General features: G+C 38.0%; 1 protein-coding gene across 12 annotated transcripts in view; it reads right to left on the bottom strand.

Annotated features, from left to right (window-relative positions):
- Positions 1-4,955: 4,955 nt before the first annotated feature.
- The window catches only part of LOC114320718 (putative leucine-rich repeat receptor-like serine/threonine-protein kinase At3g14840), a 251,004-nt gene continuing 232,784 nt past the window's right edge, over positions 4,956-23,175 (bottom strand). For 11 of the 12 annotated variants that reach the window (XM_082879575.1, XM_082879582.1, XM_082879574.1 and 8 more), the window contains 6 exons: positions 7,384-7,524; positions 6,999-7,117; positions 6,695-6,905; positions 6,334-6,571; positions 5,952-6,102; positions 4,956-5,551 (listed from right to left, as the gene is read on the bottom strand). In XM_082879575.1, coding sequence (XP_082735701.1) covers positions 5,174-5,551; positions 5,952-6,102; positions 6,334-6,571; positions 6,695-6,905; positions 6,999-7,117; positions 7,384-7,524 — 1,238 coding nt within the window. In that variant the 3' untranslated portion in view covers positions 4,956-5,173. The remainder of the gene's footprint in view (positions 5,552-5,951; positions 6,103-6,333; positions 6,572-6,694; positions 6,906-6,998; positions 7,118-7,383; positions 7,525-23,175) is intronic. The other variant, XM_082879583.1, reaches the window with a different exon arrangement.

Below are 23,175 nucleotides of genomic sequence, written 5' to 3'. Positions count from 1 at the left end.
ACGTCCAAGTCTTGAGGACGGTCGAAAATGGGGTATCTACAGTCATCTTCGTACCAGGTAGTTACCAAATTATGAAATTTTTTTCCCACTCTATTTCTCCGCTCGAGCGTCAGTCCGCTTAAGCGGCCATTCTTGCGCTCGAGCGGAGATCACGGATCTGTTTTCTATAAATATGTGGTTCTATCAGAGTTTAGGGTTACAGCTTCTAGATCTTCTTCTTGGGTATTTGGGTTTTTATCTGGAGCTTTTTTGCTTGTTTCCTTTGATATCTATGAGAGTTTAATAGTGAATTGAGTGGATTATATCAAAGGGTTTGTTTAGTTTGATTTATTCACAAAAGAGAGAGTTGTTCTTCTATGGGTTCCATAGAACTTGAGCCTGAAGCTTTGGTGGATTCCAGAGTGGTTCATCATCGTGGATTTGACATCGGCATTGTGGATTCAACGTGGGGCAAGACAATTCCGAGGTGAAGACGGGCCTGGAAGAGGCACATAGGGGTCAGTTTGATTAGGGGCGTGGATTCCCCAGGTAATTGAGAGTACACTTGTATAATTCCTTTATGTCTTCTTAGTGGATTGTTTTATGGCTTTTGCCCGCAGTTTCTTTTCATAATTAGAGGCACTCCAATTGTGGTTTTTCCACGTTAAAATTGTTGTGTCAATTTGTCTTGATTGTTTGATTGGAATTGTTATTTACTACTTAAATTGATACATAATCGCAAATCAATATCTCGGGGATTTAGATTTTTCACAATGTCAAATGGTAATCTATACCACACCAACTGTAATATGTTCTATGCCAAAAGTAATTTGTAATATGTTCACAATAGTTATCTATACAAACAATAGTAATCCACAAAAAACAAAAGACAGCATAATAATGGATTATATAAAAAATAATATCATTCGCATACAAATAAGGAATATTCACATTTTCACGCCAAAAATCATCTGTAAAAATAAAATTAACCATTAGTATTGATTGAATAACATTATACTTTCAAATTATAAATGAAAATTATATAAAACTTGAATGTATATAATCTTTTCAAAATTGTATAATTATAGTCCTAATCATATGTTAAATGTCCGGACAAGTTTCTCCCAAGTATTCCCCACCCGAAATGCAATTTTTCAGTTAAGTTTAAGGCATTTTCAGCTTTAGCTCCCAACCTATGTGTCCTACTCACAGGCCGTATGTCCCCATATGTTCTATTACGCATGAGGAAGCTACCTGTACAATTCCTAGAGTGGTTCGAGATTATTTTGCATTTTTGCCCCCCCAATGTACTTTTTTGTAACACTCCAAAATAAATACAATAAACCATCCATGATGATAAAGAAATAACGATATAAATCAGAGTATAATATCCTTCCATTACATAAGCCTCAGTTGTATAAAAGGGTGACACATGCGAATATACATTCATAAGTCCTAACCCTGAATCTATAGCATGTGTCAACAACAAAAGTATGAAATAGAAGTTAAACAGATAATTGAAATGCCCTGAAGGCTACAATTTCCCAAGAATGTACTTGGTTACATCAAAATGGATTTAAATCCAATACAGATAAAGCCCTAGGCTTGTACAAAATAATATCAACAAGTAAACAAAATGAAGCTCTTGCTCCAATTCTCGTAAGCTACTGCCTTGGCGGAGGCATTTCACCAATACCTGAAAATGATTTTCCCATGTTGGGTGAGCTAAAATCTAGTAGAAATAATCCAAAACAATATATGAATCTTAATAAAGATATAAGGGTGAAATGCATATGCAATACTTATGACTAAAACGTCTTACATTTCTTTCCCAAAAACCATGCCATGCTTAGTTTATATCACAATTATCAAATCATGACATTTACAATAGAAAACAAGGGGTAATTCTCAAGCGGGTACAACCTTTCACGGATATTTTGTCCGTAGGAAATTGTCAAACAACACCCATGTAAACGTAGCCTATACAAGCTCTACTATTGCCATTTTATAGATATTTCATCCGCGGGAACTGGCAACCATGTATAGGCGTGTTTTTCGGGACTTTTACCCTGGACACACAGGCTAATTTGATTTGGTGATACACACATCTTTCCCACATTCACCCTTTTTTTTTTTTTTAAATCATATACATTTGCAATATAGTACATGGTGAGAAATTAGTTTCAATTCACCTAATTCTCATGCAATTTCTACAACAATCATAGATATCCTCTAGCGATAGCCCAAAATAGATATTTCTAAACAGATATAAAATCCCTAATATAGATAAACTTTTCAAAATTCAAGATGTGAGCGATAATACATATCCAACTCCACCATCCATGTCAATATCCATCCAATTTCACATTTCCAATATCAATTCTATTTATTTATACAAAATAAATATTTGAGACATTTAGGGCAAAATGATGGCATATTAAGAAGAATTAGTGAAATACATCCATCATATGTACCATTACAGTACCCATTACTATTTGAATATGGTACAGATAGATGGAGGATCGGCATCCCTTTTAATACATCCTCAAGCAAATCTCAAAACAATGTGTCAATTAGACAATTTCATGCATTTAGACTCCAACATAGAGAATTTGAAGGTAAAACACTTTTAAGAGAAGGGCGTTTGTTTCACAATTTGTCGTTGACTGTTATGCTGCTATTGAGTAAACTAGATTGAATTACATCAAGACCCATCAAGTTGAGTTGCGCGCTGATCTATATAATATAATAGAAGATGTTGTAGTTGCTGGAGATGTAGATGCATCAGCAGTAGGGAGAAGATTTGTGTTGCCTTCGTCATTCTTTGAGGGGCCACGTAGTATGATCCAAAGTTATCAAGATGCTATGGCAATTTGTAGAACTATTGGAGCTCCTAATTTGTTTGTCATGTTCATATCCATTCCTATATAGCCAGAAATAAAAGTTGATCTTCCAAGACTACCGAATCAATGTACAGAAGATAGACCTGGTATCGTTGCTAGAGTTTTTCGGATTAAGTTTAAACAACTACTAACCAACTTGAAGGAAAATAAAATATTTGGAGAAGTACTTTCAGATATTATTATTCTAACACCTATGCATTTATGATATAGCAAATACTCTTAAATGTCTAATGTATTAATAATTATTTTTATGAACAGTTATTTACGTCATCGAGTTTCAAAAACAGGGATTGCCGCATTCTTATATTGCAATCACATTGGCATCGGAGAATAAACCAATTACGCTTGGACAAATTGATGATTTTATATGTGCTGAATTGCCTGACAAAAATATAAACCCATTGGCATATGAGACCTTTGTCAGATGCATGGACCTTATGGTGCTACTAATCCCAATGCTCCATGCACGGTAGATAAAAAGTGTACAAAACATTATCCAAAGAAATTTTGTAATGAAACAACAATTGATGATAATGGATTTGCATCATACAGGTGCAGATGGGATGAGGGCAACATAATAAACATAAATGGATTTATAGTTGCTAACAGATGGGTCATTCCATATAATTGTGATCTTTTAGTGCGATATGATTGCCACATTAATATTGAACGATGTGCGCACTCGAAGTTGATGAAATATTTGTACAAATATGTCAACAAAAGGCCTGATCGTGTGACAACTGTGATTGAGGATAATGTTATTTATCCAACCAATAATGGGCAATGACATTACAAATAAGTTAATGACATCAAATAGTATTTGGATGCTCGATACATTACAAACAAGTTAAGGTGAGTTGTATTACACCTTGAGTTACTATAACATATTTTACGGATGTTTTGAATTACCATAATTTATTTTATACAATTTATGTTTTATAACTTATATTCAGATTTCAAGTACGTTAATTATTTTCTGAACTCCATTTGCTTAAACTGAAACCTATGGATATGTTTGTTTAAATTTTAAAAATTATTTGATAATGATTATATAAATATTTATTTTTGGTAAGTACCACCAACGAAGTCCCATGCTTTGGGGGACTTAAATAACCATTAGCCTCTGGTTGGTCACTTTGTGGCCTTCTGTTCGTCATGGATCCATTGACCACTGTTCTGATTGTCACTCTAGTAACCTCTGTTTTGTTCTGTACCATGGTTATGGTTATTTGCCTACATAATTTCTAGATTTCAGTTTCTGCCATTTAAATATTTTTTATTCAAATTAAGTCATGTTTAATGTTTTAGTTTAAATAACTATCCATGATTGTTTTGTACCCCTATACTGTTGGCATAATATCTCTTACTCTGCTGTGTGCTTATAGTTGTTACCCCTTTTAGATGATAAAATATAAGGAAGGATTATGACCTCATGTAGTGGACCAGTATGGAACTTGTTGCCGATATTTTTAATTTTTTTTTCTTTTCTTACTTTTTCTTTGTTATTGTCGGTCATCGAATAATAAAATAATAAAAGTCGATCAATGAATTTCTTTTTCATTTAAATAGTAGGATAATTAATGAAGTTAATTATCTATTTAATTATTTCCTTGCTTTTATTTTGCTTCTTCTTGCGCCACTTAATTTGTTCAATCAGAATTAATAAGTTGAGATTCCAGCCCTAAGCATTCGGGAGTTAGGTCGTGACACCAGATAAAGAGAATTCTAAGAAAGTTAAGAGAATTTGAGAGTTTACAGAGAGATAACTCTATTTTTATAATTTGTTTGTGATTGAATAAAAGAAGTGTTTATTCAATTGTTTTCCTCTCTTTGTATACTATCACAACCGGTATAAACTCCTTTCCCACTACTCAAAAGTGGTATCAGAGCATACCATCAACACTTCGAACCTCTCAACTTGGCTACTTAAAAATAACGTCACATGCTTAACTACCTTGATCATTCCTCCACAAAAGGAAAATTATAATACAATAAATATTCTTGTTTAAGAAAACATCTAAAAGGCCAAAACTGAATAAAACATAGGATTTTCCAATATACTTCAAACACATGGTTTTAAATATATGTATATATATATATGTATATATATATATATATATGCATTTAGCAACACAAATATTTGAACAATTCTCTAGATGTACTAAGCATTCATCTATTGTGAAGATATTCCAAAAAGAGAAAAAAAAAAAAAAAAGAAATAAAATGCACACTGTTATATTGCAAGGATAATATTGTCACGTAAACCAAGCAAGACAATTTGTACCATTTCTCTATTCTCTGTTTGCCCAATAATCAGAATTCAAATTTAGTGGGTAGAGATCAGCAACGGAACTAGAAGAAGCAGTCAACGGCATTTCAATTAAGTTGTCATTCATATCTGTTTCATGGCTATGTTGCAGATCGGCCATCATTCCTTTGAGCGTCATCTTGTGACTAAAAACAGTTGAATCTGAAACCAACTCCTCGAAGACAACTCTGCCTTCGAGCATGCTCACAACTGAAGACATAGTAGGTCTAACTGTTGGTGTAACATTTGCGCACAGAAAAGCTACATTAATCATGACAATGACCTCTTTTTCGACGAAGTCTGGTCCCAACTTCGGATCCACTAGCTCCAACAATTTCCCTTTCTCCTTTAACTCAAGTGCCTACAGCAAAAGAAACACATTGCTACCATTGAATTCAAGTATCAATATCCATGAATATTAATTTGAACAAGATTTGTTTGCTTCAAAGAAAATTGAGTACTTTATAGATCTGTATTAGTATAGTATAAATTTTTTTGGGTTCGCATGCCAACTTGTTTAAGATTTTTAGTCTTATGTTGTGTCAATTCGAGATGTATGCCATAAATTACACTCCTCTAGTTTTGACAATTATTATTTGTTATTTCACAGAATAATCAATAACATTTATAAAGTCGCAATTAGTAGCATTTTGATTTTTTTTTTCTTTTACTTTTTTGTCCCAAAATCAAGCTCGATTTGATAGATGAAAAGCAGATGTAGGACTAACAAGAAGAGCAAGAAAGGAAGGTGTTCAACGTACCCAATCAAGGAGATAAAGTGAGTCTATCTTTCGTCTGTAGGTAGTGTTATTTCTCCCACTAACAATTTCCAATGCAACAATTCCGAAACTATAAACGTCTGCTTTGTCAGTCAAGTAACCACGCATTGCATATTCAGGTGCCATATATCCACTGCATATTCACAATGATCACATCACATTTGCTATATGAATGAAATGTTGTCATATTCATTCTAGTTTAGTTGAAAACATGATAGCTCAACTTTATTTCCATAAGGTTGCCCATGGTAAAGACCGGTGTAATTATGAACAATAATAATGGAGAAAAAGAGAAAAAACAATTAAACAACGAAAACTATGAAAATAATGATAATGACTGTGAATGTGAAGCATGGGGACTCACTAGGTTCCAGCTATTCTAGTGCTTATGTGGGTATCATCCTCTTCACCAAGTTTGGCCAGACCAAAGTCCGAAATTTTAGGGTTGAGATTCTTATCAAGCAGCACATTAGTGGCCTTGATGTCTCTGTGAACAATCTTAAGTCTTGATTCTTCATGGAGGTAAGCCAAACCTCTAGCAATACCAATGCAGATCTTGTACCTTGTCGCCCAATCCAATTTCAACTGGCACTCTTCTAGGCCTTCAAATCACGAAATGAACAACCCATGTAGAAGTACTAGTCAGTTAAATCATACATGCTTAAATATGTGTGGGCATAGATGCTCTAATATGCAAAGTAGTTGCATAAAGCTTTGAAGTTTACCAAACAAGGCACGGGCAAGGCTATTATTTTCCATGTACTCATATACTAGTAACAATTGATCTCCTTCAACACAACATCCATACAACTTTACAAGATGAGGGTGTTGCAAAGCAGAAATCATTCCTATTTCATTCACAAACTCACGATTTCCTTGCTTTGATTTGGAAGAAAGCTGCTTTACAGCAATTATAGTCCCATCTGACAAAAGTCCCTAGAATTTAAGATAAAATGTACATTAGAAGGATGTTTTTTATGGAACAACATGCATTATTATGATAATTTAAGTAATCCATGTGTAGAGTACCTTGTAAACAGAGCCAAAACCACCTTCTCCAATCTTATTAGCGACATCAAAATTGTTTGTGGCAGCTTTAAGTTGCCGCAAGGTAAATGAACCAGTTTGCAGGTCAAGACCCTTCAGATCTGTGGAAGAAACCAAGTTAGATAAGAAGGATTTAAACACCTAATCCACGAAGTGAATATCTGCACTTCGTGTCCCAGCAGAGAATGCCTTGTAATGTATGTTAAACAGTTTGATATCTAAAAAAAATTTTGAACAAGAAAATATTTTTTAAGAAATTGAGACGCATTATGACATGAATATAATATTGTATAGCGCTCATAATAAATATGAAAATGAGGATCGAAAGAGAGTTCAATGTTTCTACAATTTTAAGGTTTGCAAATACCATGTTCCATTGTATCTTTACGTAGTAGGTAGCCTCTCCACCAAAGAATACCTAGAAGCAAGATGATAACAAAAGCTACAGTAGCCACAATCCAAACCACAGCACCCACAGATATGTTTTTTTTGTTTTTTGATACATAATCTGCATAAAATTTGAACCCAATTAATTGACAAGAAATGAATAAATTGATAATTTGTAACACTTGAAAATAAATGAATTGATCATTATCATTAATAGTCCCAGTAAAATTTGTTTTACAAAAGACATGCAAAACCATTTTAGCCTTCATCAATAGGATGGAGAGAATTAGTTGGCTTACCTTTGAATAAGGTAGAGGCCATGTATATATATAACATATTCATGATACAACTTTAGGAAACAATATAGACAAGAAGAGAGATTCCTATAATCAACATAAAAAATATTTAATTCCTATTCTAAACATAATATTCTAGTTTCTATATCCAACCCCCCCTTCCCCCTCAAACTGGCTTGAAGATATTTAACAAGCGCAGCTTGTCAATGAAAGACTAGAGCAAAGTTGGTCCCACAAACTTTGTGAACATCTCTGCCAACTGTTGAGAAGAAGAGACAAAAGATGGACGTATAATGCCAGTCCGAACATTTTCTCAAATGAAATGTATGTCAACCTCGATATGCTTTGTACGCTCATGAAGTATAGAATCAGAAGATAACATAATGGCAGATTTGTTATTACAAAATAAAGAGGAATGAACAATCTGTTTAAAACCCAACTCTGCCAGAATAGAGCAAAGCCAAAGAATCTCACATGTCCCATGTGCCATAGCCCGATACTCAGCCTTTGCAGAAGGCCTAGAAACAACTGTGTGTTTCTTACTTTTCCATGAGATAAGATGATCACCATAGAAAGTAAAGAAACCAGAAGTGGAACGCCGATTAATCCTAGATCCTACATAGTCTACATTGATGAAACAGGAGAGCCCAGATTGGAGACCAGCTGTAAAGAATAACCCTAAGCTAGGAGAAGTCTTTAGATACCTCAAAATATGATGAACTGCCTCAAGGTGCTCTTTACGAGGTGCATGCATGAACTAACTCACAACACTAACTGCAAATGTCAAGTCAAATCTAGTATTGGTCAAATAAATGAGGCATCGAACAAGATGTTGATACATGTCTGGGTCATCCAGCAACTCACTAGATTCTAATGTGAGCTTGACATTAGGATCCATAGGAGTAGAAGCAAGTTTACACGCTAACATACTAGTATCCTTAAGCAAGTCAAGGGTGTACTTTCTTTGAGATAAGGAGATCTCCTCCCTTGAACGAGCCACCTTAATTCCCAGAAAATATTTGAGGCATCTCTGATCCTTAATATCAAAAGTTTGGCCCAAGTCCTTTTTTGCTTGACCAATGCTGGCAGAGTCATCACCTATGAGAATAATATCATCCACATACACTAATAAGACTATACACTCTCCCGCAGAATTCTGGCGAATGAAACAAATGTGATCTGAGTGGCACTGAACAAAGCCCATAGATATAATAACAGAACTGAAGCGACCAAACCATGCTCATGGAGACTATTTCAGACCATACAAGGATTTGTGTAACTGGCACACTTTCCCTGAGTACTCTCCCTTAACCCAAAAATCGAGTAGATGAGCCATGTAAATCGTCTTAAGAAGATTCCTATAAAGAAACACATTCTTGACATTAAGCCAATGAAAAGGCCAAGAATGGGATATTGCAAGGGAGATAAGGAGACGCACAGAAGTAAACTTGGCGACAAGGGCAAAAGTCAAACCAAAATTCTTGCCGGAAATCTGTGTGAAACCTTTAGCCACCAGGCTGGCTTTATAACAGTCAACTGAGCCATTAGCAAGGTACTTTATGGTGAACACCCATTTGCAACAAACCGTGCTTTCCCTAGGAGGTAAAGGGACAAGATCCCAAACATGATTCTATTATAAGGCTACCATCTTAGTCTACATAGCTGGCTACCCATTTAAGATTCTGAATGGCCTCAGACACAGAATGAGGAATGGACTCGAACTCAAGCTTGCCAAGGAAAGAACGGTAAGAGGTGAAAACCCTATCAAAAGAAAGATACTGGGAAATATGACGATTAGTACTACTTAAATAACTCAAACGATTTGGAGGATGTTGATCCTGAGGTGAGTTATGACGAGGAGGTGAAAGAGGAGCTAAAGGAGAAGAGTTACCTAACCCAAAGATCAGAGAGGCAGTAGGGGGGTTGAGTTCGTGGGCAATGGGAGTATACTTGCAATAGGGGAAGGGACGAAGGTTGAGAAGGAGGGAGAGGGACAACCTCAGTCTCAACCTCGTCCAAAATGGTCATCGGGGGAATAGTGGAAATAACGGGATGAGAAGCCTACAAAGTAGGGTTAGTACTAAAGAAAGGAAGATCCTCACAAAAAGTAACATCCAAAGTGTCGTGAAAGTGATGAGACATAGGATCATAACACCTATACCCTTTGGACATGGAAGAGTACCCTAAGAAGACACAATGAATAGATTTGTCATCTAACTTTGTGTAAGTGGGACTCCAATTTTGAACAAAACAAGTACACCCCAAATATAGCGATTCTGGTTTTGACCCGACCTTTGTTATATTTCGGACTCGGGTTCCGTGGTTAAATATTGTTATCCATATCTTATTTCCGTCATTTGTCTTTGGGTTTAAGTATTGGGTTGTGGTTAAATATTGTTATCCATATCTTATTTCCCTCATTTGTCTTTGGGTTTAAGTAGTGGGTTGTCTTGGGCGTGTTAGAAACAGGTTGGTTGTTAATTAGTCTTGGTTGTTATTGCCCAGATTTTGGCTCCTTCGCTCGAGCGAGGCTTCGTGCACTCGAGCGAGCCTTATGTAATTTACTTCTTCGCTCGGGTGAGGTTTCTTAAGCTCGAGCAAGAATTGAGAGTCCTCAGGTTTCTTTCCCAGATGCAAAATTTCTGGGAAGGTGAAGTGCTTCGCTCGAGCGAGGCTTCTTGCACTCGATCAAGCGTATGCATCTGTAAAAACTTTTAAAGATTTGCATTTTTCGCTCGAGCGAGGTCACTTGTTGTGTCTGGTCGCTTGAACGACAACTCCTTCACTCGAGCGAGGGTAGCATATATCAGTTCGCAACAGAGAATTTTTACATCACTTTTTGATTTCCTTTCTCCTAAAAACCCTAATCCAACACCCTCTCTCTCTAAAACACACTCTCTCTCTACAAATACTCCATGATCTAAGGGTCTCTCCACTCCCTTTGATAAAGAGTTAGAGCATCTTGTGGGCTTCCTCTTGATCCGAACAAAATCGAGTTTTGACACCTTTGAGGTTCTTCTTCATCTCCTTTGAGCTTCTACACTTGAGGTAGGGATATTCCACACCTTGTTATAGTTTTTAACCTAGGTATTTGTCATTTTGTATAAATGGTGGGATTTGGGAGGAGTTGGGTGAAGTTAGGGTTTGGGTCCAAAATTTAAAAGAGGGATTTTATATATATGGGGTATTGAATATGAGATTATGTGGGTTAAAATGATGAAATCTGAACTTGGGATTGATTTTTGGAAAATGCAGGGAAATTGCCCTAATTTGTGTTAAATAATTATTTTGTATAAATAATGAAATTGATATAGGAAATATGAAATTGGGAGGATGTGTGAATGAATGGTGTAGTTGGATTTGATAAATCATTCACCTATGGAAAATTTGATAAATTATCTATTGATAGATTGTATATCTGTTTAGAAATATCTGTTTTGGGCTATCGGTGGAGGATAGTTATGATTGTTGTAGAAACTATATGAGGACTAGGTGAATTGAAACTGGTCATTTGAATTATGTCATTGAATATGACGGTTTGATAAAACCATTGAATATGGGATTTGAATAGTCATTGTATATGACGCTTTTAAATACATTGTATATGTATCATTGTTTGGGAGGAGATAGGAGATGTACTCTATTGTTTTGTAGCAGATAGGGGATGGACTCCATTTTAAATTAAGTTGGTCGGAGTGTCCAGGGTGAAAGTCCTGAAACCTTATATGTGTATATTTGGGTGCCGATTCCCTTGGACGAGAATCCGTAAAATGGCAAGAAGTTTGAAGTGTTTGAATAATGAATGTTATTGAAATGTGAATAAATGTGTTGCAGTCACATTTGGGATTGTTTAGATGATAAGGAACTATACTTATGCATTGATTTGAAATGAATGAATGGAAATGGATTAAGTTATAGTTATCAATATTGAATGGTAATGGGGAGAATGTAAGTCTGCTTTGAGTATTGGACTTTTATCTGACATTTATATCTTAGTTAAATCTCATATATCGTGTTAGTTTATCTTTATTGGGCTTTGGCTCATCCTACTTGGGAAATCATTTTCAGGTAGTGGTGATATGCCACCTCCAAGGACATAGCTTGGGAGGACTAGGGGCTGAAGGCTCTGTTTTTGTTACATTTATGCTTAAATGTTTATTAAAGTCGAGGGCTTTATATGTATAAAGCTAGGACTCTTTCTTTTGTTGAAACCAAGTGATATCTTGGAAAGATGTAAGCCCGTAGGGCATTTATTTATTTTTACTATTAACTAGTGTTACATGCTGTAGTTTCAGAATGAACATTTTATGAAAGTATAATGCATGTAATATCTCTTGTAATATAATCTTTGATGAATGAAAGTATAACATTTTCTATTATGTTCGTGAACCTCATGGGTTGGTTTATCCTCTTTATTTTGAGGGCGTTACACAAAGGCCCGAGGTAAGAGTGGAAACAAAGTGGCAGTGGGCATAACGGTATGAAACAGAGTAAGACCATGTAATACACGACTAAGAGTCCTATTAATAAGGTAAACAACAGTAAGGATAGCCATATGCCAATAAGACTTCAGAACACCCATACCTCGAAGGAGACACCATTTTGTTTAGGGGTCCGAGGACAAATAAGTTGTTGAAGAATACTGGTTTGATTAAGATGAGAATGAAAAACACTAGAAATATATTCCCAACCACTATCAAAATGAATAGTCCTAACAACTGTATGAAACTAAGTTTTAACCATTTGTAAAAACTGGAGAAAATGGAAAAAAATTCAGACTTATGATGAAGTAGATTAACCCAAGTACACCTTGTGTGATCATCAATAAAAGTCACATAATATCTATGACCAGAAAGAGCGGTGACAGTGGTAGGGCCCCAAACATCAGAATATATAAGATCAAAAGCACTAGGAGCACGAGTCATATGAGGGATATAACTAGTACGGGTATGCTTAAATGACTCACAAACTACACAATGAAACTTAGAATCTTTGCAAGCTTTATTAAATAAAAGAAAAAGTTGACATAAATACTGAAAATTAACATGACCCATATGAGCGTGCCATAATTCTAAAGTCTGAATAGTAAAAACACAAGACATGGAAGCAAGCAAAACAGGGGCCTGAAAACTAGCTAAAGAAGAAGATGAAGGCTTGTCCGATGGATCCCTAAAGTAGTACAACTTATCACGCTCATGGTCCTTGCCAAAAATCCTTTTCGAACTCAAGTCTTGTAAAAGGCAAAGAGAGGGTAATAAGATGAAAGAACAATTAAATTGTTTGGTAAGATGACTAACAGATAAGAGATTATATGCAAATTTTGGGAACATGTAAAACATAGGACAAAGTTATGGTAGGGATAAAGACACTACACCCTTATGACGAACAGAGGATAAAGAACCAACAGCAAGACACATAGATTAGGTAATAGTAGTAGGGGCTGGCGAAGAAAGAAAGGAAAACTCATCCGTCATATGATCATTAGCCCCAGAACCCATGAGGGACTAGTAGACCAAACATGGAAGCAGTGGAAGTACCTGTTGCAAGGATGACAGCAGGGAAAGATGATGGGCCATGGGAATTGGCAGTAAGCGATCCAAGTTGAGCCTAAAGCTGACCAATCTGAGTATGTAACTAATGTAAATTAGGGAGATGAGGAGACCCAAGAGCAAGAGTAGCGAAATCCACTAGAGTCGTAGTCCGAGGGGTGCCAACACCACAAGGGTCAGAAGAACGTAGCCGTAACTCAGGATGAAGTTTAAAGCAACAAGCCTTAACATGACCAGAAACTCCACAATGATGACAAGTAACTAGACTAGTAGAACCCCGAGAACTTAACTTTGTAGCAAAAGACATCTGATTAGATAAAACTGGAGACAGAAGAGAAGGATTCAGCTAAACCAGATGCCTACGACGCTTATCACTATCAATGGTAACAAAGGCCTTATAGAGAGATGGCATGGGTGATGTGTTTAAAATCTAAGTTCGAAGGGATTCAAACTCAGAGTTTAAACCCATCAGAAACTAATAAGTGTGCTGGCAAGCAAGGCGTTTGGACACAAGAGAGGCAGTATCTGCTGGTAACTTAGTCAAGGGCTCATATTGAGCCAATTCTTCCCAATGGGCTTGAAGGTATCCAAAGAACTTTGACATAGAAAGACCCAAGGTAGGTTGGGAAGCCAGAGTAATATCCTGATAGAGCTCAAAGATGCAAGCATTTATATGAGCATGAGCATACATCTATGACAATGCATGTCATGAATTAGGAACAGTGTCACAATAGCGACACATGTGATAAACACGGTCTTCCATGTGGTTGAACATCCATCCCAAAATAGTACAGTTATCAATATCCCACTGTGCACGGGTAGGATCTGTTACAACAGGTTGGGTAACAGAAGATAAAAACCAAAGCTTTTCCCTTGCCCCCTAAATAGAGTTTAAGGGAGCGGCTCCAAGCAGCAAAATCTTTCCCATTCAACACCACTCTAGTAATACGATAAACGTGGGTCTAATGAGAAAGAAAAAGTAGAACAAATTGGGATAGGTTTGGTGGGTATATTGGATGAAACAACAAAGGATGGATCAGTTATGGTGGGAGAAGAGGGGCTGAAAGGACACAGAGATAGCAACACAGTCCAAGAAAAAATAAGAAGGCGGAAAAAACTCAACAGCTTATCCAAATAAATTCTATTGAACAAACTCGGTAGCCCAATGAGCAAAGTAAACACAGAAAAGTGCTTACCACATCAAAACAAGAGCCCTAGAAGGGTAAGAAAGTGGTAAAACTACCCAAAAGGGACAGCCGCACTAGACCCAAGCTAGAGGGGGTCTAGTCGGCACCTAAAAATCTGGTGGCAACAGTTTTGAAAAGTTGCCAAGGAGTTGGGAAGGGAGAAGGGTGGCTATTGGCTAGGGTAGAAAAAGAAAGAAGGGCTGTTGGGTGGCTAGGGAGGGAGAAAGGTGGCTATCGGTGAGAAGGGCTGCCAAAATAAAGAGAAGGGTGGGTGGCTAGGGTTTCATGGCTTTGATACCAAAAAGGATAGAGAGAATTAGTTGGCTTAACTTTGAATGAGGTAGAGGCCATGTATATATATATAACATATTCATGATACAACTTTAGGAAACAATATAGACAAGAAGAGAGATTCCTACAATCGATATAAAAAATATTCTAATTCTATTCTAAACATAATATTCTAGTTTTTATATTCAACAACATCCTATTTAACACTAAATTGTATTTTTTAACGTTTTAATGGACATGCAAACAAGGTGAAACCTCTCATCAAAATAAAACAATTGTTTGCTAATGAAACCCCTTAAAACCTTTGAAACTTTGCCCAATTGAATACCTAATTTAAATTTTATGGTTCAATGTAAGATGACATAAATGAAAAACAAAAACGAGGTTATCAACTTTGAAAATTAAAAAGTCGGTTCCTACATGAAATCATTTTCATGTAGCTTTTCTATTAAATTTTGCCTTCCCAAAAAATAATAATAATTTGTTCAATTGACAGAGTATCACAGGAGACCATGAAAAAATAAAATAAAATAGAATTGTACTATGATTTGCTTAAATATTTCTAGAGACTAATACTCCAGAAATAACATATATATGAATGTTTGTAATTCCTTACGAAAGGAAAAGTGTAATCACCAAAAGCAGACAATTTTTACTGTGAATTAAGGTTTTTTTTTTTTTTTTGGGTGATGTCTTAAACATTTGAAGAGAAAATGAAAACAAACGTAGAAACAGGTTATAGCGATCCCGATTTGCCCCAACCTTTATTGTATTATGGACTTGGGTTTCGTGATTTAATATTGTATCCATGTCATGTTTTTCCTCCTTTAACTCTTTGTATTTGAGTTTTGGAAGTTGTTGGGCGAGTTTGGAACATGTTGGTTGTCAGTTGGTTTAGATTGTTGTTGCCTAGATTTTGGCTTCTTCACTCGAGCGAGCTTTTTGTAATTTGCTTCTTCGCTCGAGCGAGGTTTCTTGTGCTCGAGCGAGAATTGAGAGTCCTTAGGTTTCTTTCCTAGCTGCAGAATTTCTGGGAAAGTGAAGTGCTTCGCTCGAGCGAGGCTTCTTGCGCTCGAGCGAGCGTGTGCATCTGTAAAACTTCTGAAGCTTTTCATTTTACGCTCGAATGACACTTCTTGCGCTCGAGCAAGGCCACTTGTTGTGTCTGGTCGCTCGAGCGATAACTCCTTCACTCAAGTGAAGGTCGTGTATATCAGTTAGCAGTTGGGTCATTTTACTTCACTTTTTGATTTCCTTTTTACTAGAAACCCTAATCTGGCTCCCTCTTTCTCTAAAAATCCAACTTCTCTCTACAAATTCCCTACAATCTAAGGGTTTCTACTCTACTTCCTTTGAGAAAAAGGTAGAGCATCTTGTGGGCTTCCATTCCATCTGAGTAAAGCTTGATTTTATGCATTTGCGAGATTCTCCTATATCCTCTTTGAGCTTCTACACTTGAGGTAGGGATATTCTACTCTTCGATGTGGTTTTTAACCTAGGTATTGGTCATTTGGTATAAATGGTGGAGTTGGAATGTTTTGGGTGAAGCTAGGGTTTGGGTTTGAATTTTGAAAGAGGGGTTTTCTATAGTTGGCTCCATATATGTAGGTGAGGACTTGACTATGATGCTATATGAAAATAAATGGTGAGATTGGGTCTTAGGGTTAATATTTGGAAAAAGGGGAAACTTGCCCTAATTTTGTGTCAAAGAACTATTTAGAATAAATAATGAAATTGATGTAGGAAATATGAAATTGGAAGGGTGTATAATTGAATGATGTAGTTGGATTTATTAAATCACTCGCCTATGGAAATTTGATAAATTATCTATTTGATGGATTGTATATCTATTTTGGACTATCGGTGAAGGATAGCTATGCTTGTTGTAGAAATTCCATGAGGATTAGGTGAATTGAAACTAATCATTTGAATTATGTCATTGACTATGACGGTTTGATTAAGCTATTAAATATGTGATTTGGTTAGTCATTGTATATGACAACGCTTTTAAATACATTGTATATGTATCATTGTTTGGGAGGAGCTAGGGGATAGACTCCATTGAAAACTAAGTTGGCCGGAGTGTCCAAGGTGAAAGTCTCGAAATCTTATGTATATATGGGTGCCGATTCCCTCGGATGTGAATTTTGTAAAATGGCAAGAAAATAGAAGTGTTGGATTGATGAATGTATTGAATTGTAAACTCTTGAGTTGTAGTCTCATTTCGGTTGATTAGATGATAGCGAATTTGGTAAATAGATTAATCCGAAATGGATAAATGGAAATGGATTGACGTATGGTTATCTATATTGAATGGTTTTGGAAAGAATATGGGTTGGTTATGAATATTGCATATTTATCTGATGCTTATATCTTAGTTAAATCTCATATACTGTTTTAGCATATCTCTACTGGGCTTTGACTCACCCTACTTGGGAAATCATTTTCAGGTACAGGAGATATGCCACCTCCAAGGATATAGCTTCGGAGGTTTAGGGATTGAAGGCTCCATTTTGTTATTTTGTTTGGTGTTAAATGTTTATTCAAGCCGAGGGCTTTATATATATAGAGATATGACTCTTCCTTTTGTTGTAACCAAGTGATATTTTGGAAAGGTGTAAGCCCGTAGGGTGTTTATTTTGTTGTAATCAACTAGTTTTACATACTATAGTTTCTGAATGAACATTTATGAAAGTATAATGCATGTAATGTCTCTTATAATATAAACTCTAATGAATGAATGTATAACATTTTCTATCATATTTATGAATCTCCTGAGTTGGTTTATGCTCTTTATTTTGAGGGCGTTACAACTTGGTATCAGAGCATACTGGGTTTGAATACTTTGGGGACGTGGGAATTGGTTAGTACCACAATGAGTTTGTCTCGCTTGTTAGAGACGTATGTATGATGTTATGTGCTTATATGATAATATGCTTATGCGATTATATGGGTATGGAATTTAATTTCTAGGATGTTGATTGGGTTCATGGGTTTCAGGTAGTCCAGTTGGAAAGGCACTTTATCATTGTCGTTTTTAGCTGGAACTCTAGCAACGCCACGGGACGGTCATTATCCGAAAATGAAATTCGTATGTTTTTACGTGATTATGTGCTTATGTGGAGTGAATTACAGTTGTCCATCGTATTAGGACGTGAGTGAATTAGCTTTGGTATATTTGTAAATGTGCTAATCTCCTTGTTACCTTCATTGGGATGTTAGGAAGAGGTCAGGGTGGCAGGCGTGGTAGGCCTAGGAGGCATGAGGTGCCTATACCAGATGAGATTTTGGTGCACAAGGAAGGAGTTGGTCAGGCCAATGTGGCCGAGCCAGTAAATCAACAGGACATGGGCGCCTTAGCCCGTGAAATGGAAAGAGCATTGAGGGAATCGATGGACATTCTCAGGGCTGAGAATTAAGTCCAGGCCCATGTAGCTGAAACTGGGCCATCGTTCTTAAAGAGGGAGTTCTTCCGATCGAATCCGGACGTGTCTTTGGGTGATCCTAAGGAGCCACTGAAGGCTAATGAGTGATTGAAACAGATGGTGAAGATGTTTAAGATACTTGGCATCAAGGATGGGGGCTTGTGAGTGACCTTGGCGTCCTTCCAGCTGAAGAGAGACGCAGGTCAGTGGTGGAAGTATGCACCGGAGGCGCATTGGAGGGACTTGGGAAGCTTTTGTTGATGCCTTCTAGGACAAGTTCTTACCGGCTATGGTCAGGGAGAAGTTGAGGGATTAGTTTTCTCAACTCAAATAGTTGAGCACACCGGTGGCTGAGTTTGAAGCCACTTTCACTGGCTTGTCTAGGTTTGCACCGAAGTTGGTAGCGACTGAGGAGCGTTGATGTTTGGAGTTCGAGAAAAAATTGTAGACTGGGCTCATGTTTAGAGTGGCCGGATCCATGATTAGGGATTATGGGCGCCTTGTGGTGGCTGCAGCCCATCTTGAGACTATCGTGCATGCGGAGGAAGAGAGGATGAGGGGCTCTAGGAAGAGTCAGGATGGATAGGGGGACAGTAAGAGGCAGAGGGGTTCTAACCCTCAGTAGTCCCAGAGAGCGCATTCGAGATCTACCTTTCCAGTGCTAAGTTCGGGTTCTAGAAGAGGTGGTCAGGGAGACATCACTCATTTCAAATGTGGTCATTTGGGCCACAAGTCTCCAGCTTGCCCACAGAGGGGAGGAGGGCAGTGAGCAGCTTCATCTTCGGCTCGTTCTCAGGGCCAGAGTCAAGACAGGGGCCATCCGCTCACTTGTTATCAGTGTGGGCAGGCGGGGCACTTGAAGAGGTTTTGGTCACCGTTGGGTGGTACACCTGGTGTGTCTGGTTCGAGGCAAACACAGAGTCACAAGCCAGCGCAGTTAATATAGGCCTCGAGGGCCAATCAGGGATCCTCTTTGGCTTAGTCAGTGCAGCAGTCTTATGCTTCGAGGGGTGTGTAAGTAGATCAGAGACCTACGGGGTGCGTGTATGCTGTTAATGTGCCAGATCCTGTACTGGCTCCATAGTAGTGAGAGGTACCTTTCTGTTTTGCAATTCGATCGCTAATGTGTTGATTGATACGAGTGCATCCCATTCCTTTATTTCTTTTGCATTTGCATCAGTTTTGGGATTGGAGTTGGCACAGTTAGTATCTCCTATTTGTGTAGAGTCACCTATTGGTAATGAGGTTATTCTGAAACAAGGGTGTCGGGGTTGTGACATCAAGGTTGCAAGTCGTTGATTACCTTTTGCATTTGTTTTGCTTGATATGACTAGTTTCAATATTATTTTGAGTATGGACTGGTTATCGTCATACCAGGCTGTTATAGATTGCTACCGTCAGAGGGTTACTGTATGTACCTTGAGCGGTGACTGCTTTAATTTCTTTGGAGACATGGTGGATAGAGTCTTATCACCGGCATATGATCTGCGTGGGCGGAGCGGGCTTAGTTGTCTTCTTGCTAGCTTTACGAGTAGTGAGTGTGATGAAGTTCAAGTTTAGTTGCCAAGAGTGGTTTGTGAGTACTCAGATGTCTTTCCTGAGGATCTTATTAGTTTACCACCTCACCGAGAGATCTAGTTCTCTATTGATTTAGTGCTTGGCACAACATCGATTTTCATGGCACCGTATCGGTTTGTGCCAGCAGAGTTGAGTTAGCTGAAGATTCAACTCCAGGAATTACTAGGTAAGGGTTTTATTCTCCCTAGTACTTCGCCTTAGGGAGCACCGGCTCTCTTTGCTAAAAAGAAATATGGAGCCTTGTGACTTTGTATTGATTACCAAAAGTTAAACCGGGTTATGGTTAAGAACAAGTACCCAATGCCTCGTATAGATGACCTATTTGATCAATTGAAAGGGTCTCATTGTTTCTCCAAGATAGACCTAAGATCGGGTTACCACCAGTTAAGGGTCAGGGAAGAGGATATCCCGAAGACGGCATTCTGTACGCGGTATGGCCACTATGAGTTTCTTGTGATGCCTTCTGGGCTAACCAATGCCCCAACTGTGTTTATGGACTTGATGAACCGAATCTTCCGAGAGTTCTTAGATCACTCTGTGGTCGTTTTCGTGGATGACATCTTGATTTACTCACCCTTTGAGGAGAAGCATGAGACACACTTACGAGTAGTACTTGAGTTGCTTAGAGTCCATAAGCTGTATGCTAAGTTTGGTAAGTGTGAGTTTTGGCTAAAAGAAGTTAAGTTTTTAGGCCATGTGGTATCCGTAGAAGGGGTGACTATAGATTCATCCAAGATAGATGCAATGCAGGATTGGGTATAGCCTAAGAATGCTTTCGAGATTCGTAGTTTCTTCAGTTTGGCTGGGTATTACGGTCGGTTTGTGAAGGATTTCTCCAAATTAGCATCGCCTTTAACTAGATTGACAAGGAAAGGGGTCAAATTTATGTGGAGTGAGACTTGTGAAAAGTCGTTTCAAGAACTTAAGGTTAGACTTACCATCGCTCCAGTCTTGATTATTCTGGAGAGGGGTTTAGGCTATTCGGTGTATTGTGATGCTTCACGGGAAGGTTTGGGTTGTGTATTGATGCAAGAAGGGAAGGTAGTAGCCTATGGCTCGGGGCAGTTGAAAACCCACAAGAGGAATTATCCTACTCACGACTTAGAGTTAGCAGCTGTGATTTTTTCCTTGAAGATTTGGAGGCACCATCTGTATGGCGAGAGATTTGAGGTATTTTCTGATCATAAGAGTCTGAAGAATCCATTTACACAGAAGGACTTGAATTTGAGGCTAAAAAGGTAGATGGAGTTCATAGAGGATTATGACTTCGAGTTACATTACCATTCGGGGGGGAAGGCCAATGTTGTGGTCGATGTCCTAAGTAGGAAATCCATCAGCAGTGTAGCTTGTATTGCCATCGGAGAATGGGAGATGTTGGGTGCTCTTGGGAAGTTTGACTTGCATCTGGGCGAGTCTGTTCAGTCTGCAGCCTTGTTTTCAGTGGTTGCACAACCTACACTTGTGAACCGAGTGTTAGAAGCACAAAAGGGTGACTTTAAGGTAGCATGCCTCTGGGAGAAGATCTCCAGTGGGAAGGTAGAAAAGGGTTTGATTGTGTATCCCGACCTGAGTGTGAGATACCGCGATCGCTTGTTTGTGATGGAGTCTTGCCGAAAGGAAGTACTCCGAGAGTTTCACCATTCATGCCTTGTGGTGCATCCGGGAGGCACAAAGATGTACCATGATCTGAGTCGCTAGTTTTAGTGGAGGGGTATAAAGAAGGATGTGGCAGTGTTTGTATCGAAGTGCCTTACTTGCCAGCAAGTGAAAGTCGATCATCAGAGGCTGGCGAGTTTGTTGCAACCCTTGCCTATAGTTGAGTGAAAGTGGGAGCATGTCACAATGGATTTTGTTATGGGCCTTCCAAGGACTCAACGGGCTAGTGATGCCATTTGGGTGATAGTTGACTGGTTGACGAAGTCAGCGTATTTTATTCCTATGTGCGTAAGAGATTCGGTAGATTACCTTGCTGACTTGTATATTAGGGACATAGTGAGGTTACCGGGGTGCCTGTGATGATTGTTTCGGATAGAGATCCGCGTTTCACAGCTCGGTTGTGGCAAAGTTTGCAAAGTGCCTTAGGCACTAGATTGACCTTTAGTACTGCATGCTATCCTCAGACTGACGGGCAGTCTGAGTGTACTATTCAGATCCTTGAGGATATGGTTCGACACTGTGTCCTTGACTTTAAAGGGCCATGGGAGAGACACTTACCCTTAGTGGAGTTTGCCTACAATAACAATTTCCAATCAGGTATTGGCATGGCATCGTTTGAGGCCTTGTGTGGCCGATCATGTAGATCTCTAGTGTGTTGGGCCGAGGTGGGTGATGCACCTTTGTTAGGTCCAGAGTTGGTTCAGGAAACGACGGAGAAAATGGCACTTATCCGTAAGAGGTTGGTTACCGCCCAGAGTTGCCAAAAGAGTTATGCTGACCGTAGAAGGAGACCTTTGTCATTCAAGGTGGGTGATCATGTCTTTTTGAAAATATCACCTAGACGGGGTTTGATGAGATTCGGGAAGAATGGGAAGTTATCCCCTCGGTTTATTGGCCCTTTTAAGATCCTTGAGCGGATTTGGGAGGTTGCCTATCGTTTGGCATTGCCGCCGCAACTTTCCGGAGTGCATGACGTGTTTCATATTAGTATGCTTCGAAAATATGAGCCAGATCCATCGCATGTGTTGGATTGGAGCGACTTAGAGGTAGACAAGGATGCCACATATGAGGAGAGACCAGTGAGAGTCTTCAAATAGGGCGAGACCAAGTCTTGTGAGGCAAGACAATTTCCTTGGTCAAAGTATTATGGAAACATCATAGGGTTGAGGAACCAACAGGGGAGCGTGAATTAGAAGTCTGAGAGAAATATCCGGACTTATTTGTTGATGTTTGAGTATATGTTGAAAATTTAGTTTTGTTTATGAACTATAAAAACATTGTATATGTTTTGGATTATGAAAGCATTGTAAATGTTGAATATGTTTTGAAAACGCAAGTTTAATTTGAACATTGTATATGTTGTTCAAGTTTTGGAAATGCAAATTTATCATAAACATTGAATATGTTTTGGAAATATGAGATATACGTCTTGGAAGTAGTTGAATTATGGAAAATGCATATTGATAAAACATGTTGAATTACATATTGTGGAATTGTCCGATTGTGAAGAGATTCCATGACCGGTGGGTGGGTCATGATGATGAGAGTTGAATTGCAATCATTTTGAAAATTAGATAATCTTGGTTTTGAAACTTATACTAAAATTTCGGGGACGAAATTCTTTAAAGAGGGGAAGGTTATAGCGATCCCGATTTTGTCCCGACCTTTATTGTATTCTGGACTCGAGTTTCGTGGTTTAATATTGTATCCATGTCTTGTTTTTCCTCCTTTAACTCTTTGTAATTGAGTTTTGGAACTTGTTGGGCGAGTTTGGAATAGGTTGGTTGTTA

This window comes from Camellia sinensis, chromosome 7, assembly GCF_055761805.1.
Source record: "Camellia sinensis isolate YWXY chromosome 7, ASM5576180v1, whole genome shotgun sequence".
In the NCBI taxonomy this organism is placed as follows: domain Eukaryota; kingdom Viridiplantae; phylum Streptophyta; class Magnoliopsida; order Ericales; family Theaceae; genus Camellia; species Camellia sinensis.
Note: the sequence above shows the minus strand (reverse complement) of the source record. Positions and strands in the feature narration are given on the sequence as shown.